The sequence below is a fragment of the Acanthopagrus latus genome, chromosome 6, assembly GCF_904848185.1.
Source record: "Acanthopagrus latus isolate v.2019 chromosome 6, fAcaLat1.1, whole genome shotgun sequence".
Classification (NCBI taxonomy): Eukaryota; Metazoa; Chordata; class Actinopteri; order Spariformes; family Sparidae; genus Acanthopagrus; species Acanthopagrus latus.
In genome coordinates this window covers 19,075,516-19,091,382 of record NC_051044.1, presented here as the reverse complement: position 1 = coordinate 19,091,382, position 15,867 = coordinate 19,075,516, and the positions used below count along the sequence as shown (strand labels likewise).

Here is a 15,867-nt window from a genome sequence, read left to right as displayed (position 1 = left end):
GTTTATCCACAGAAGGCCAACAGGAATGCGTCATTGTCCTATCTCTGAGGAAGCTGGTTAGCAAGTTGGCTTATAACTATCTGTGTTGTCATGCTTATCGGCAAACATTGATTATGTCACTCAGTGCTATGTTGTTGAACTAATACAACATTGTGTTTCTCTCTCACACAGTCATTATATTCATATTCTCTGGCCTGTTCTCCCCAGAGCTGCCAATGAGACTTGGTGTGTAAATCGAATCAAGTTTCATTTTTCATGATGACATTAAAATAAACAAATGTTTATTTGTACAGCAATTTTTAAATGAAACGGCTGAAAAAAATGAAATAGTTACAAAGTGATTTACATGGATTGAACCAGGATTTAAAAAATGTTTAAGGACTGAGGCAAATAAAACGTAGACAAAATGTGGACACAGTAGAGGGTTTAGGGAATTTTTCATGTGCTTCGCTCTGGAACAACCTAAACAGCTTAACAGAATAAAGATGAGTCAAACAATGATCCAGCAAATAGTTTAAACAAGATGAAAAAGAAAATGTATAAAATGGTGTAACAGTTAAACTATACAGAAATATTAATACAGATTTATTCCTCTCCTTTCCCCTCTTCTTCTTCTTCTTCTTCTTCTTCTTCTTCTTCTTCTTCTTCTTCTCGTCTCTGTTTTGTTTCTTGCATACAAGCATTGTGACTGATCGCATCAACTCAGTGCACAGCAGCTTGTCTCCGCTCGCATCCTTTTTTCCACGTGACTAGAGAATGCATTAACATGACAGAAATTACTTTCTCGGCGCAGACCGTCAGAGAGAATGAAGAGACCCCAATGATGACAGTGTGGCGGCTCTGTCCTCCACATGCTGTATAGCTGTCATTTGGAGATATGCTCGTTTCAGACCAGATAATATAAGACAAGCGCCGCGCAGTGAAAATTATGCATGAGGCATTTTGGCGTCCGTCACACGCAGTAATAAGATGAAATCAAGCCTGATGCACCTCTCGGTCTGTAGTGAGCCACAGCCTCATCTCTTATTAGCAAATTACAGAATACAATACAACCCTGCATAAGCCTGATTGATCTCTCAGGGTCATGGTGGAGACCCCCCTAGATTTAGCAGGAATTTCACGTAAATAACCGACGTAGCATTTGTGCGTAATAATTATGATCAGAGAAATCAAATGAACGAGGATTAACACCGCTGGCTGCGGCTGTCATCATGCAGCCTCGGCTCGACTCGACAGTTTAAGGACCAGAAGAATTCGCAGGAAATTCCAGCAGCTTCAGTTGAGTTCTCCACGGCTGCACACAGGCACATACACACACACACACACACACACACACACACACACACACACACACACACACACACACACACACACACACACACACACACTGCAGTGCTCGTGGTGTGCAGGCGCATCCCGATTGACACGTGCGAACACACACATGCAAAATAGAGAATAGGCAGGATGTGCACGTCTTATGGTGAAGGATTAGAGCTGTATTGCTGAAATAAGGAAGCAATTTAAGGGCACTTCCTGTATTCAAGTGACAGTGTAGTAGTTACTCTCATGTCAGTGTGCGCCTGAGTGAGATGAGAAAAAAGGTTTAGAGAATGCTGTTTAAAGGTGTTTGATTGTTAATGAGGCAAAGAAAAGAGTAGAGAAAATAAGATCTTGTTTATTTCCGAAAGTGACTGTTTTTCAGAATAAAAGCAGCCATGTATGAGACATGAACTGGTCTTTTTTGTCAACCTCGTACCAGGAGCCTAGGATTGTAACACTAGAGAGAGCAAGACCTAAAACTTTTGTCATAAAACATTGAACATAAACTGAACAAATTAGTGCAAAACACAATATAGACTATAAGACATTGTGACTGCTGCAAGCCATAGCTGCCATTAATAAAACACATACATGTTTATTCAGACTCTGTCAATAATCACACTTAACTTTTGAATGATTTCAACCAATATTCTCGCATATTGGCCCTTTAAATTCACGACGAATTAGAAAAATAATGTCTGGACTATCTAAAGGGCTGCATCCTTCTACCAGTCAGAGGGGCCGCGAACAGGATGCTCAGTGTCAGCGCAAACTAAAAATATGCAAAGGGAAGGTTTTGCTCATCTGTTCCGGTCCATAATCTGGTAAGCAGGTTTATGTTTACAGTCAACAGGGAAGCGGCCAGCAGCAACCAATGGGAAAGGGGTGAACATACAGGAAATGATGTGCGTGTGGCTTGAGTGACTCATGACCTCAGTATGCCGCAAATGAGTTGTCCAGATGTGTCTCCACCCCCACCCCTCCTCACTCTCTCTCTCTCTCTCTCTCTCTGTCTCTCTCTCTCTCTCTCTCTCACACACACTTTCATGACGTTCACTTTGACTCGTCTTTTTTTCGTAGTCTCGCTTTGTTTGCCCACGTTTCAAAATACACTCACTCTCATTCCGAATGTGACAGTGTCTGTTTCTTCTTGCCCAGTGCTAATTAAACTAGTCGCTCAAAACCATTGTCAGACATGCGAGAGGTGATTTAAGCCCCGTGGAAAATGTTACTTCTTGTCTTTCATTCTTCGGTTTTAGAGCTGATTGTTTGCTTTAATTAAAAAGAGCTGAATAATACTATCTGAAAAATCACTGATCACCAAATGAAAAGCTTGTTGGAGGTGCTGCAGCTGAGATTGAATTCATCCGGGCACCCGCACACTCCAGTCTGTTTATTATGAATTTCTTTGAAACAACAGGGCTCAGACTCTACAGCCATGCTAGCAGCGCTGTGAGCCTGGGCTTCGGCACAGTTGTTGTTTGAGCTGAATGCTAATGTCAGCATGCTAACATGCTCACAGCGATAATCCTTCTGCAGGTTTAATGTTTACCATGAGCCAGTTTAGCGTGTTAGGATGCTAACCCTTGCTATCAGCACCAAGCACCAAGTATAGCTGAGACATTCATCATTTTAAAGAGTTGATTTGATAGTTCATCAGATGTTTCAGTGATATGTAGCATTCCAAAAGCATTTTAAAGGTGCAATATGTAAGAATTGTAGTTGAAAACGTTGAAAAAATTCCTAAAATTATCAAAAGAATGTGAAGCAATGACAGTTTTGATTTTAGGCGTCCATGTCTTGTGTTACGGAGATATCTAATGAAGGTGGAATGCTAACCAGCTAGCCCTCACCCATCCTGGTCCAAAGCTCCTATGCTAGTTGTGCAAACCCCAACACTCCCCATATCCCCCGAGCTCCTAGTCTAGACTACTAGCTCCACAGCTTACCGAGCTAGCTAGCTGACGGCAGATACAGTTAGCAGCAGTTAGCAGTTACTCTGGTGATATGCTGCCCCTGGTTTATTAAGATAATGAATTTGGCATGTGACCACTTCTTACATATTGCACCTTTAAACATTTTTGATTGTTTTAAAATCACTCTACGGAGGCGCATCCACTTTAAATTTGCCTTGTGACGTGTTTTTTTAATTTCAAGCATAATATTGAATGACCTGTGCAGCTTTCAGACTTAATTTGTTGTAAAATCTGATTAGGAATTCCTTATTGCAGCTGTCAACAACCTCTGACTATGTACAGCCTGCCTGCAAATTAGTTTAATCCATTGATGCCTACATGTGGTTGCCCAGAGTGCTCTCGGTACGGAACCCAGAAGTGAAACTGAGATGGATTCACCCATTCAATAGTAGATGCTGCTGCTCCACACCATGCACAGGAGGGCTGATCCCAGAGCTGTCACTAAGCCTCCCTCCCTTCCCTGCTCGTACTGTTAGAGCTACAGTACCTGCTCCCCGTGCTCAGTGAGCTACAGGGTGCTGCTGCTTAGCACAGACACTGGCCTGAAATCTCCTTAAGAGGTCATGTGCTGTTAAAAGGCAAGCCAGTCAGCACATTTCCAAATCTTCTCTCTCCATTCAACACTTTATTCAGCTTTTAAATCTCTAGCTCTCCCCCGCTCTCTCTTTCCCTCTCCTGTGAATTTCATCTCAGTCAATCCTTTATTCCAGCAAATTATCAACTGTCCCCCCCCCGCCTTGCTTGCGCGTTTTCTGATGCGACGCCTGCGCCAGATGCCACTGGGAGTATGTTGGAGTGCGAGAGGTTGGCGAGGGGAAGTGGGGGGTTGGTGTTAAAGCTCCAGTCACAGTCCTGAGGTATCTAACCCATTCAAGCTCCATTAGAACTAATGCTACTCATATAACTACACTATCGATCCTATTTGTCAGTGGCGCACTAAGAGCAGTGGGCGCCTGTGAAGATGAATGCCCCTCACTCGCGCTCCTACACGTACTTGTTGGAGTAAAACAGCAGCCTCGCGGTGCCCCATTTAGCAGCACATTTTGTATACATTATATAGACATCCACTTGTTTTTCTTAGACCAACTGGGAGCAGAGAGAAGAACAAGAAAACACGGCGAAAACAAGTTGTTTAGAGAGAGCACGGAAGGGAAAAAAAAAATGAAGAAGGCAGCCGGTTCTGTTTTTTCAATTATACTGTGTTGTTTTTTATAGCTTAGTTTCAGACAGACAGAGCTGCAGTTAATGAATCCAGACTGTTTTTCCACCTCTGGGGAACAGACAAAGGGGGAGGGATGGGGGGGTGATGCATGGAGGAGGAGGAGGAGGAGGGGAGAGAGACAGAGAGAAGGAGAATGGGAGGAGATAGAAGTCTTCACTGGAGCCATTTCTGTTTAGCAGAGGTGGAGTAAATGGGGGGTGGTGGACATTTTTTCAGGGCTTTCGGTTAACTTTTTTTTTCTTCGAATATTGCACAATCTACTCCCCCTCCACCCACCCCCCCACCCCCCTTTTTGTTTATGCATTGCTTAATCAGTGAATCAGTGTGTTGTGGGGCAGCTGGAAGCGTTTAAACAGAGAACTCTGTGTTAAAAATTAAGAGCACCTTTGGGAATACAGCCCCTGATTCCCATAAACCTCAGAAATGCTGCTGCACAATGCCCAAGTTTCCTCCGTGGAAATCAGATCTCTCTTTCTCCTTCTTTCAAATTTTTTTCTTTCTTTTTTCTGTCTCACTATAACTTCCTTTCTTTCTCAGCCCATTTGCATTTTTCTTTTATCTGTTTTCCACTTTTTACTCAAACCCCAAAATATTTGAAAGCGTTCCTCCCCCTTCCCTTTGCTCGTTGGGCTCTTCAGAAAGAAATGTGTCAGTTTCTTCTAAACACGGAGGTCTCCTCTGGAATTACAGTCAGATTTATTGGTCCAGAGCTGGTAAGTGTTCACCATGCACACTTTTTATTGCTGCTCTTTTGCAAAGGAATCTGCTTTGTCATTTCCCCAACCCAAGCTTTTCTTTCCTGGTTAGAGAAATTGATCCTCTGGTCTCCCTTAAATCACCACCGTGACCTGATCACCCTGGTAAACATACCACTATATTAGACCTCCACCCTCAGCACCGAGCACTGCATGACCGAGGACTCATGCAGCACGACTTTAGCCCTATATCTGAAGTGTGTGTGTGTGTGTGTGTGTGTGTGTGTGTGTGTGTGCGTGCGTGCGTGCGTGCGTGCCTGCGTGCGTGCCTGCGTGCGTGCGTGCGTGTGTGTGTGCGTGTGGATAGTTCAGTAGAGAGCAGACCTTGTGGCAGCTGTGAAAATACAAATCTTGTGGCTTGCGAAGCCCTCCTCCCCTCTTTCTCTCTCTCTGTCTCTGTCTCTCTCTCTCTTCCATATCTCTCACATTAAACCACACGACTACCATGTGAAAGGGTTCACTGACGAACCAACAGATAATTAGCTCTCTTCTACAGACCACTTTAGCATCTTCCAGCTCATTGTTTTGTTTTCTGGCCCTGACTTGCTTCAACCACATAGTTTTGTTTTTTGGCCTTTATTTGACAGTAGATGCCATCAAATGGGGGATATGCAATATTGAAATACGTCAAAATGTGGGCCTGTCATGCACAAAAAAAAAGATAACCTCGCTAGTTAGCTACAGAGATGTCCGCAAACTGATAGTGCGAGTTTTAGGGTTATTGCAAAGAAAAGGACAATAATACATTGAAACAACAGGGTGTGCCTCTGAAAAACTTCTGTAGAAGGCCTACCTTGCCCTATCCCTCTATCGCAACAAGAATTGGCAAACCCTATCCTTCAGCGGGAGCTTGAAAAATGGACGGGTAAGGGCAAGATATGTTTTTGGGTTGGGCCTAGAACCCTAGCAAGGATTAAACTGTGGATGTTAACTATTCAGCAAGCCAGTTATTTACAGAGGAAAAGCTCTAAAACGAACCCGCTGTACATTAACTGCCAGCACAAAGTTAGCGGCTAGTTGACTAGTGAACACAGCAGAACATTTAGCAGCCAAAACTGAATTTTTGTCTCATGAGTTTGTGAAAAGTGAAAACACTGTCCTGGATAAGAAAACTGTCATTATCAAAAGTACTAACAATGCAGGAACCATTTATTATTTAATTACTGATGCGCCGTGTTAGTATGATTTTAACGTCGCAGCTATTATGGAAGATCATTTCGACTGTTTTATACAGGCTTCTGTAGGTCAGTTTGATATTTCACAAATCTGTAACTATACTGGTCTGACATGTAGCCTAAGATATTTTGCTTTGAAACATAGTGTGACAGTGTTACTGAAAAACAGTATCTCAGAGGCATACCTCAAAACAGTACTTCATATGCAGCTGTATGTGTACTTCATATGTTATGTTACGTTACTTTACTGCACTTGCTGTAGTAAATCAGTCTTTCTGGAACTGTAACGTTCCCACATCTCCTTCAGCTTTAACAATAGCTTTCTGTGTCTGATCCTTGGCTCAGCTTCAGTGTGGCTGAGCTGGTGTTTGAGGAAAGGAAGGAAGAGGAGGGAACGAGGGCACCAGAGAGAGGGGTATATTAATGTCTGATGTTATTCTTTTTCACTATTTTTCTCCTCTCTCAGACCCTCCCTATGTGGTCCCTGCACCACACTCAGAACAGTTTGGACAGAGCGGGGGTATTCCAGATTTTTTTTTTTTTTTTCTAGTTTTCCAGCCGAGTCTCTGTTGAATTTCTTTAGGTTGTAAATGTTCCATAAAGCGCGTGCGCGGTGCCGCGTGCACGCATCTAGGTGTTTGATTTTCATCGACGGGTGTGGCACTGGTCTTCCCCGTGAGCTGAGCCTCGGGAAAATAAACTCAGCGGAAACCACATGCTGGCCGTCGCTTAGCTACAGCTACGGCAACATCAGACTCCTTGGGGCAACAAACGGCCCGTCTCATAATCTGTCTGTCTGGGCGACTTTGAATGACAGATGCATTACCTAGACACTCGTTAATTGGAGTTGCCTGTCATCTCGTTTGTCAGTCATGACAAACTGCCCCGAGTCCAAACCTGAAAATCTGGACTGTGTGTGTGTGTGTGTGTGTGTGTGTGTGTGAAAATGTATGCGAGTGTGGCAGAGGGCTGTTGAAGTAGCTGCTACACAGTATTGCTGACTAATTTACTACATCACATGACTGTGACTCAAACCTCAAACCCATCTGCTGCAAGTATGTACAACAACAGCCACACGCTCAAGCTCAATTCCAGTCAAATTGAATCCATTTCATGTACCGAAAACACTGTTTTTGCATCCTCCTGTGTCCCATCTCACCCCCCCGCCTCTGCCGCCCTCTCTCTGTCCAGATGTGGAGCAGATGGCCATCGACTGGCTCACAGGAAACTTCTACTTTGTGGATGACGTGGACGACAGGATCTTTGTGTGTGACAAGGACGGGCAGACATGTGTCACACTGCTGGACCTGGAGCTGTACAATCCTAAAGGCATTGCTCTGGACCCGACCATGGGGTCAGTTTGAGCTCTTACTTTCTGTATTATGCATGAGCACACACACGCACACTCGCACAAATACACACACAGGTACCATATGTGTGCTAGTTTTCTCAATGCACCCACTCAGAGTTCCTCCTCTAAGCGTTGCATGCAAACTCACAGTCTCATGAGAGCGACTGGAGTCTGACTGGTGTCATCTGTCGTTGTTACACAACTTTAAAAACTACAAGTTGAAAGAGTAGGGGGGGGACATTTGAGTAAATGAGTGCAGATGTTCTGTTTGCACTGTGGTATGCTGGCTGTATAGGTTTTGAGCGTAGAAGTATGTTTTTGTTACAGCTCTTTTGTTTATGACCAGACTTTTCCAACAGAATTCCTGAAAGTGTGTGTGTGTATCTGTGGTGCACGCTTGTGTGAGACTGTGTGTGTGTGTGTGTGTGTGTCTGCGTGTCTGCGTGTGCATGTGCGTGTGAGTGCTTTTGTGTTTGGAAAAAATAGCATGAATGAGAGAGTGTGTGTGTGTGTGTGTGTGTGTGTGTGTGTGTGTGTGTGTGTGTGTGTGTGTGTGTGTGTGTGTGTGTGTGTGTGCGCGCACATTTGCTCCTAGCTACACACATTGTCCCGGGCAATTTCCTCAGCTGTAATTGGTTCTTCCAGTAATAAGGTCAGGTAGATTCACTGTAGCTGCTTTTTTTGTTGCTGCTGTGGTCTGCAGTGTCATTATTAGAGGAGGAGAAAAAAGAACAATAACATGATATGACCGTGACAATCATCTGATGTTGTGTTGTTGAATTTGAAACCACAAATCGTTCAATAAACCCCACACTGACTGTTTACTACAGTCATACCAAAAAACATGAAAATGCACAGAAAACAATATTGTGTTTTTCTAGTATGAAATCACTCCACTATAACAGGATTTTGTGAGGTTGAAGTGAATCTCAAGATATTTGATGAGTTTATGTGGAATGCGCTTTTCAGCTCCTTCAGGGACGGATTGGCAGTCTGAATTTCATAAATACATATATTGATATTTAGTGAACAAACCAATTTACTTAAAGGGTAACTCCGCCAGTGTCGCACCTGAGAGTGTGATTATGGGTCTTGAGGAGTGCTACTCGGAAGCTGCTCCATATTGAGTCCAGCAGTGTTACAGGAGTGCAATGCTAGAGCAGTGAACTGCTTTTCAGTACCTGAGCCTACATTACCCACAATACAGCGGAGCCTCTGAGTGATATCAGTGGAGACAATTCATCAGATTACATTTCACATGTGCAGCAGCACTCACAAAGATCCGTGAACACAATTTAATGTGTAAATTTTGCGGATTTACCCTTTAAGTGCTACATATTTATTGCCATACTCATCAATTGAATTAGGCATTTTAGTATTTTATGTACAATATTTTTCAAAAAATGATAAGTTAATCACTCTTTGAAATAAAGTTTTAGATTGGAGATTCTATTAGTATTTTTATTTTTAAAATGCTTTTACACATGTTAAACATTGTGTTCATGTAGGCAGTTGAGGCTCTTCTTGCCCTCTGTCAAGGCCCTCTAGTGGCAAGGAGGCAACTAGAACGCCTGTGCCAAGATCCTGGCCAGTCCTTTATCACACATTATTCCAAAAAGTTTTTTCTTGGTAAAATGTCTCCAGGAACTGTGAGCATGATTTGTTGTTTGAAGCCATTAATCAGTTACAGTTTTTGTTTTGGCAATGGTGAAAAAAAAAATAGTTCTGTTCTTTCATAATGTGTTTAGTTCAAAATCCATTTTTCAATGGAAATGTGTTCCCTCAGAATACTGCCAGCATATGAAACTACAGATGAATCTTGTTTTATCCAACAAACAGTCAGATACCTAAAGATATTCAGTAAATGTTCAGCGTTATTCCTTGAATGGCATAAATAATGAATCTTGCTTGTTGTCTGCCCTCAAGGAATGTTTCCCTCCTTTCTCCTTCTGCTTACTGAAAAGCTAAATTATTATTGCCTCCCTGTGATGGAAGTTAGAGCTATCAATTAATTATAACAAAGCCAGATGGGATGAGAATAAAGTATTTTCCAGTTCAGCTGATCTACCCATCCTCAATCATCCTTTTGTTTCCACAGGAAGGTGTTCTTCACAGACTACGGCCAGATCCCTAAGGTGGAGCGCTGCGACATGGACGGCCAGAACCGAACCAAGCTCGTGGACAGTAAGATTGTATTCCCCCACGGCATCACGCTGGACCTCGTCAGCAGGCTCGTGTACTGGGCCGATGCCTATCTGGACTACATCGAGGTTGTGGACTATGAAGGCAAAAACCGGCACACCATCATCCAAGGCCTGCTGGTGAGAGCGTCATCCATTAGCAGGAAGATAATCTCTTTTCAGCGTGCTGTCCTTGTGTACGCTCTTCATAATTCCCCCAAAACTCTAGTGTGCAGCAGAGTTCCCTCTGTATCTATAATGCACCTTATGTTTCTCCTGTGTGCTCCTGTAATGCGTTCTTGTGCAGTGAGTAACGAGCGGAGAGGAGATGGTGGACATTTTCCTTTTCATTAAAGCGGCTGATTAATAGTGTCTAATATTGAGGCTGTTGACCTGATGAAGCACGGTGGCTCTTAAATGTGTTACCACAGCTTTTACTGTGATCTGTGGAGAACTAATGGCTTTCATTTACTCGCTGACCCTAAGGCCACAGACAATACACACATACTGAGGGATGGTGGCTGTGTGTGTGTGTGTGTGTGTGCCTGTGTGTGCGCCTGAACATCCTTCAGGTAAAGGTTAAAAAAGGAAGATTGTGCTTGATGGTGCTGAGTTTGTTTGTGTTTTCAAAGTTCACATCAAGACCTGTCACTCAAATTGTGTGAATTCAAGTCGGGCACCAGTTTTTTTCCTCATGGCTACCGTTGAGCTGGTTTGTCTTCGCTAGTGCACATTATGCTTCCTTACAGTATGAGCCTAGTGTTTTCTATTCACGGTGTCACCTCAGCCTGTGATGGTAACCCTTGTGTCTCTCTATGGCCCAGTGAGCTCCACAAAGCCTGACTCGATAGACCACAACGACATCTCAGGTTTTATGCCGCTGTAGACATAACCTCACGAGACACTGAGTCACTGGCCTGTGTCTGTTCAGATGTGAAAGTTCATTCCTGCTTTTCTTCCCTATTTTGTCAGACTGGCGCTAGTTTGTCTGCGATTTTCAGTCTATTGGGAGCTCGCTAGACACTTCATCACCTTATAATGACACTTTGGCCATAAAAAAAATACAAGTTTCTGAACCAAAGGCAGGTGGCTGTTAAAAATCTGTATCAGGACACCTCAAAATAAGCAGTTACAGATAGCTGTTTAACCAACGCTCTTCAACACAGCACATGGTTTATTAAAGGTTACCATGGAAACAAAACCTCTGCTTCACACTACATTACCATTTAACATTCAGTTGTGAAATAAAACTATCCATGAAAAAAATGACTAAAAGTGTTTAAAATATGGAGGAGTTTTCTTGTCGTCATAGGCAAGATGATAGACTGTGAGTTGTTTCCAGATATAGAAAATAATAGACTAGGACTGCAAGTGGTATTCATGCATCTATTGTGCTTTATATATATAAATGGAACATGTGGAAAGGCTCCTTTTCCATGAAGAAAAAAAATTGCACAGCCATCATCAGACCATGTAAATCTCTTTAAAAATGATGAATACTGCTTTGTTTCAGTATTTATCATTGCTGTGGACCACATCAAAGCTCTCAGTCAAAAGAGATTCAATACCATCTCCTTCTTTTACCCTCTCCCTCAACTATTCCATTATCCCCGTTTCCCATCCTCTCTCTTCAAGATTGAGCACCTGTACGGGCTGACTGTGTTCGAAAACTACCTGTATGCCACGAACTCAGACAACGCCAACATGCAGCCTAAGACCAGTGTGATCAGGGTCAACCGCTTTAACAGCACGGACTACCAAGTGGTGACCAGGGTGGACAAGGGAGGAGCGCTGCACGTCTACCACCAGAGACGCCAGCCTCCAGGTAGACTCACACACACTCATACTGACACGCTTTCATTTCTCAGGCACATCTGAATACTGTAATGATGGTTCTGATTTCATGTCTTCCTTCTTGATGTCCAGTGCGTAGCCACGCATGTGAGGTGGACCAGTTTGGGAAGGCTGGAGGCTGCTCGGACATCTGTCTGCTAGGGAATGGCCACAAGACCCGGACATGCCGCTGTCGTTCTGGATTCAGCCTGGGCAGCGATGGCAAGTCCTGCAAAAGTAAGTGAGGCTACTACGGTAATGAAACAACGATTACAACATTAAAAACAGATTGCAACACAAATCAACACAGGTTCTTCCAAGTGATCTACAAGAAGGTTATGTGAGGTACCTGTCAAAAGAAGCATCCACTCTAAACTTGTACCCTATGTGGTACGTTTGCTTTGGTAGACTAAAGACTGGGTGAAAAATTGTTGAAACTAGTAGCTAATTAAAAACAATGATAAAATAGTTTAGTTAGCCAAAGTTAACAAAATAGTTTGCTAAAAATAGCTTAACCAAATGGATAACCATGTGAAATAGTTCGCTCAAATCGATGAATCAAAACTTTAAAAAGTTAGCTTTAGTCTTAATAGCCTAATAGAACAGTATGCAACGTGGTGAGCTAAAAGTTGTCCAATCAAATTGTTACACAGTTAAAATAGGCATGTTAACAGAAAGTGATGGATAAATATTTGAAACAGTTGGCAGAAAGTAGCCTAGCACATGGATAAACATGTGAAATGGTTGGCTAACAGCTAAAAAATATCCTGGTGTGTGTAGTATTTAAATGAATAGCAATCTAAACATCATGGATAAATGGCTGACGTAGTTATCTAAAAAACAAAGTGGGCACTTTCGGTACACGGTGTGATGGTCTGTAGCTGTAGATTCAGCACATTCTGAACTGATGTGTGCATGCCTCCAGCATAACACTGAGCATTAACTGGCTAGCTGTAATGATTCAGCTATGTTGACCTAAAGCCAAGGGCAGCCAAGGTTGGATCAGGGATGCAGTTCTCCCCCTGAGCTGTAGACTTGGAAAGGGCTATTAACAAAGTTAGCTGAGCAATACCATAACTTAGTCTGACTCACTGGCTCTCCATGACCTCCCCATAAAGTTATCTGGCTGATTCAGCTTGTTCTGAGAAGTGTTTTAATATTCTATCAACCAATAATAGCATCATATTGATCTGTCTCCTGAGACAAAAAACACTGTCCTTGAAAATGACACAATTGATTTAACTAAAGGCAGTCCCTCCACCTCTCCCTCCTCTCTCTCTGCCTCTCAACTGAAAAACACTTAATATTATGTAGGGCGATTGCTGATCTTGTCATTTGTTTGCTTGATTAGTAGAAAAAGAACAAAAAGGCAATCAGGACTCAGCATCGAATGTCTTGATTCTTTGTCAAAGAACAGGGTAGGGTCGCATGAAAGAAGTTAAATTATTGCTGTTGATTTATGTACATATAGATTCAGTGTTTTGACTTTGCTTTCTTGTTTTGCCTCAGAACCCGAGCACGAGCTCTTCCTGGTCTATGGTAAAGGTCGCCCAGGGGTCATCAGGGGCATGGACATGAATGCCAAGGTGCCAGATGAGTATATGATCCCCATAGAGAATCTGATGAACCCCAGAGCTCTGGACTTTCATGCTGAGAGCGAATTCATCTACTTTGCCGACGCCACCAGCTACATCATCGGGCGCCAGAAGATTGATGGAACAGAGAGGGATACCATTGTGAAGGAAGGTGGGGCAACGACAGCTAATTTGCGTTTTTACTCATTTAAGGATTAATATGACTTTGAGGTTGTGCAATGATTTTCAAAAAACCTGCAAACCTTCTTTAGATTGTCTTCAGTACATTTGTGCACGTTATGTATATCAAAGGCAAAGTTTCACAAGGCCAAACGTTGGATAGTAAAAGCCTTTGTTTATCCAGCTTACCCCATTGAGATGAAGAATTTTGAAAACATTTAAAAGTCTACTTGGTAAAAAAAACTACAAAACAGGCATTTTTCCACAACAAAAGGCTGTAGACACTTGATTGACACTTTGCAGTCTGTTCTGTTTTTCCGAATGCTGCAGCAGTGTGCTTCACACCAACAGTATGTGTTTGTATCAGGAATCCACACGGTGGAGGGCATCGCTGTGGACTGGATGGCTGATAACTTTTACTGGACGGATGACGGGCCCAAGAAAACCATCAGCGTGGCTCGGCTGGAGAAGGCCTCGCAGACCCGCAAAATCCTCATTGAGGGAAAAATGACTCACCCCCGTGCCATCGTGGTGGATCCTCTCCACGGGTAAGGGGGACAAAGGGATAGAGGGAGTGCTGGAGTCTGATGGGTAACACTTCATTCTACAGGTTCGTAAATGTCATGGTAATTGGATGATAATTACCACTGAAATTTCTTGAAATTACCCTGAAATCACCATAATATTACCATAACATTTACTGAATAAGTAGATGGTTGAATTTTTTACTTCACTGTTTTACTGACTTGCAGAAGTTAGGCAGAAACTAGTCAAGAAACTAAAATGGCACGATCAGAAAATAATTCAAATGTTACTTGATATTTACCACCTAGTTAGCATGAAATGTGCAGACCTATACAATTGAAGGGATAAAGACCTTTGAACAAGGTCTGGGTGAAGAATGGCACAGCCCAGGTCGCTGGCTGTTGTATGAAGTCCGATGCATGCACGTCAGTGTGTGCTTATTTGTGGTCAGTGTGAAACTCAGTGAGAGACGATGACGGGTGGTCATTTCCTCTGCTCACTTGACTGATGAATCAGCTGTTCTGACAATCTCTTGTTCCTCTCATGAGAACTGCTTATTATTGTTATTATGGTTTGTTTATTGGTTTTATTAATCACCGCTTGTGAGCAGTGGTGTTTTTCACCATCTCTTGTCTGAGTTTCCAGCAGAGAGCATTTTATTATACATTTCTAAACTGGGTTTTGACCATTATCATGATTACACTCATCACACACTACAGCATTTATTCAAACCGGTGGGGCACTCTGTACATCGCTTAATAGATCTCTCCAACAAGCTTGTTAACATGCAGGCATATCTTGCTTACACTCATTCAAATTCCATTAATCTGGATGCGTATTATTGATATGACCTCCTGCACGCTCTCTTTTGAGAAACACACAATCATAAACGTGCGCCACACACTGTGGATTTCTAGTGACAGGGTTATGTGTGTCCACACACTTCCCGGGGGAAAGGCACTCTCCTCCACTAATGCTCGTAATCAATCAGGCTCAGAGGGAAGAGGGAGGAGGAGGAGGAATTCGCAGAAAGGAAAGGAGGAGAAAGTATGAAATTTTAATGCTAACGTCAGTCATATTTAGGGGGCTTCTCGTTTCGCACAATGCCCCATACGGCCACCTATTCACAGGCTGAGGCTAGATCAGTGGAGAAGATTGACATTTCCTAAAGTACCTGGTTTGCCTGTGGGCAGATCAACAGAGAAACACTGTGGAGCCGCCTCGCTGGGCGCTCTGATTAGAGCTGTATGCTTCAGGGGAAGCCAGAAATAACGTCATTGCTGCCGTTAATGCCAACAAATATTCTCCTCTTTCTGCCTGGCCGTAATATTTCAATACTTGCCCCCATGACAGCTCCTTTGTTTGCCCCTCAGGTATATGTACTGGACAGACTGGGAGGAGGACCCCAAGGAGAGCAAGCGAGGCAAAATTGAGCGGGCTTGGATGGACGGCTCCAACAGAAATGTGTTCCTGACAAGCAAGACAGTGCTGTGGCCCAACGGTCTGAGTCTGGACATCCCACAGGGCATCCTCTACTGGGTGGACGCCTACTACGACCGCATCGAGATGGTCTATCTCAACAGCTCCGAGCGCAAGGTCAGCAGCAGTCGCCAGGATTATCTCACTGCAGCCTAGAGGAAGAGCAGTTCGCAGGAATATAGGCAGGGGATTATTCTGACAGGGGCTGTGAGTGAGCTAATAAGGAATGAGTCTTAGAGCGATGGAAGACTGTGGGTGGCCCATCACATGTAGCAGTGCTTCATCTGTGGGCTTGAG

General features: G+C 43.2%; 1 protein-coding gene across 4 annotated transcripts in view; it reads left to right on the top strand.

Moving 5' to 3' along the window:
• Positions 1 to 15,867, top strand: part of LOC119021067 (low-density lipoprotein receptor-related protein 1-like) — a 100,004-nt gene that overhangs the window by 39,049 nt on the left and 45,088 nt on the right. For all 4 annotated transcript variants that reach the window (XM_037101036.1, XM_037101034.1, XM_037101035.1 and 1 more), the window contains exons 7-13: positions 7,640 to 7,802; positions 9,898 to 10,120; positions 11,615 to 11,804; positions 11,906 to 12,049; positions 13,322 to 13,558; positions 13,934 to 14,114; positions 15,465 to 15,687. In XM_037101036.1, coding sequence (XP_036956931.1) covers positions 7,640 to 7,802; positions 9,898 to 10,120; positions 11,615 to 11,804; positions 11,906 to 12,049; positions 13,322 to 13,558; positions 13,934 to 14,114; positions 15,465 to 15,687 — 1,361 coding nt within the window. The remainder of the gene's footprint in view (positions 1 to 7,639; positions 7,803 to 9,897; positions 10,121 to 11,614; positions 11,805 to 11,905; positions 12,050 to 13,321; positions 13,559 to 13,933; positions 14,115 to 15,464; positions 15,688 to 15,867) is intronic.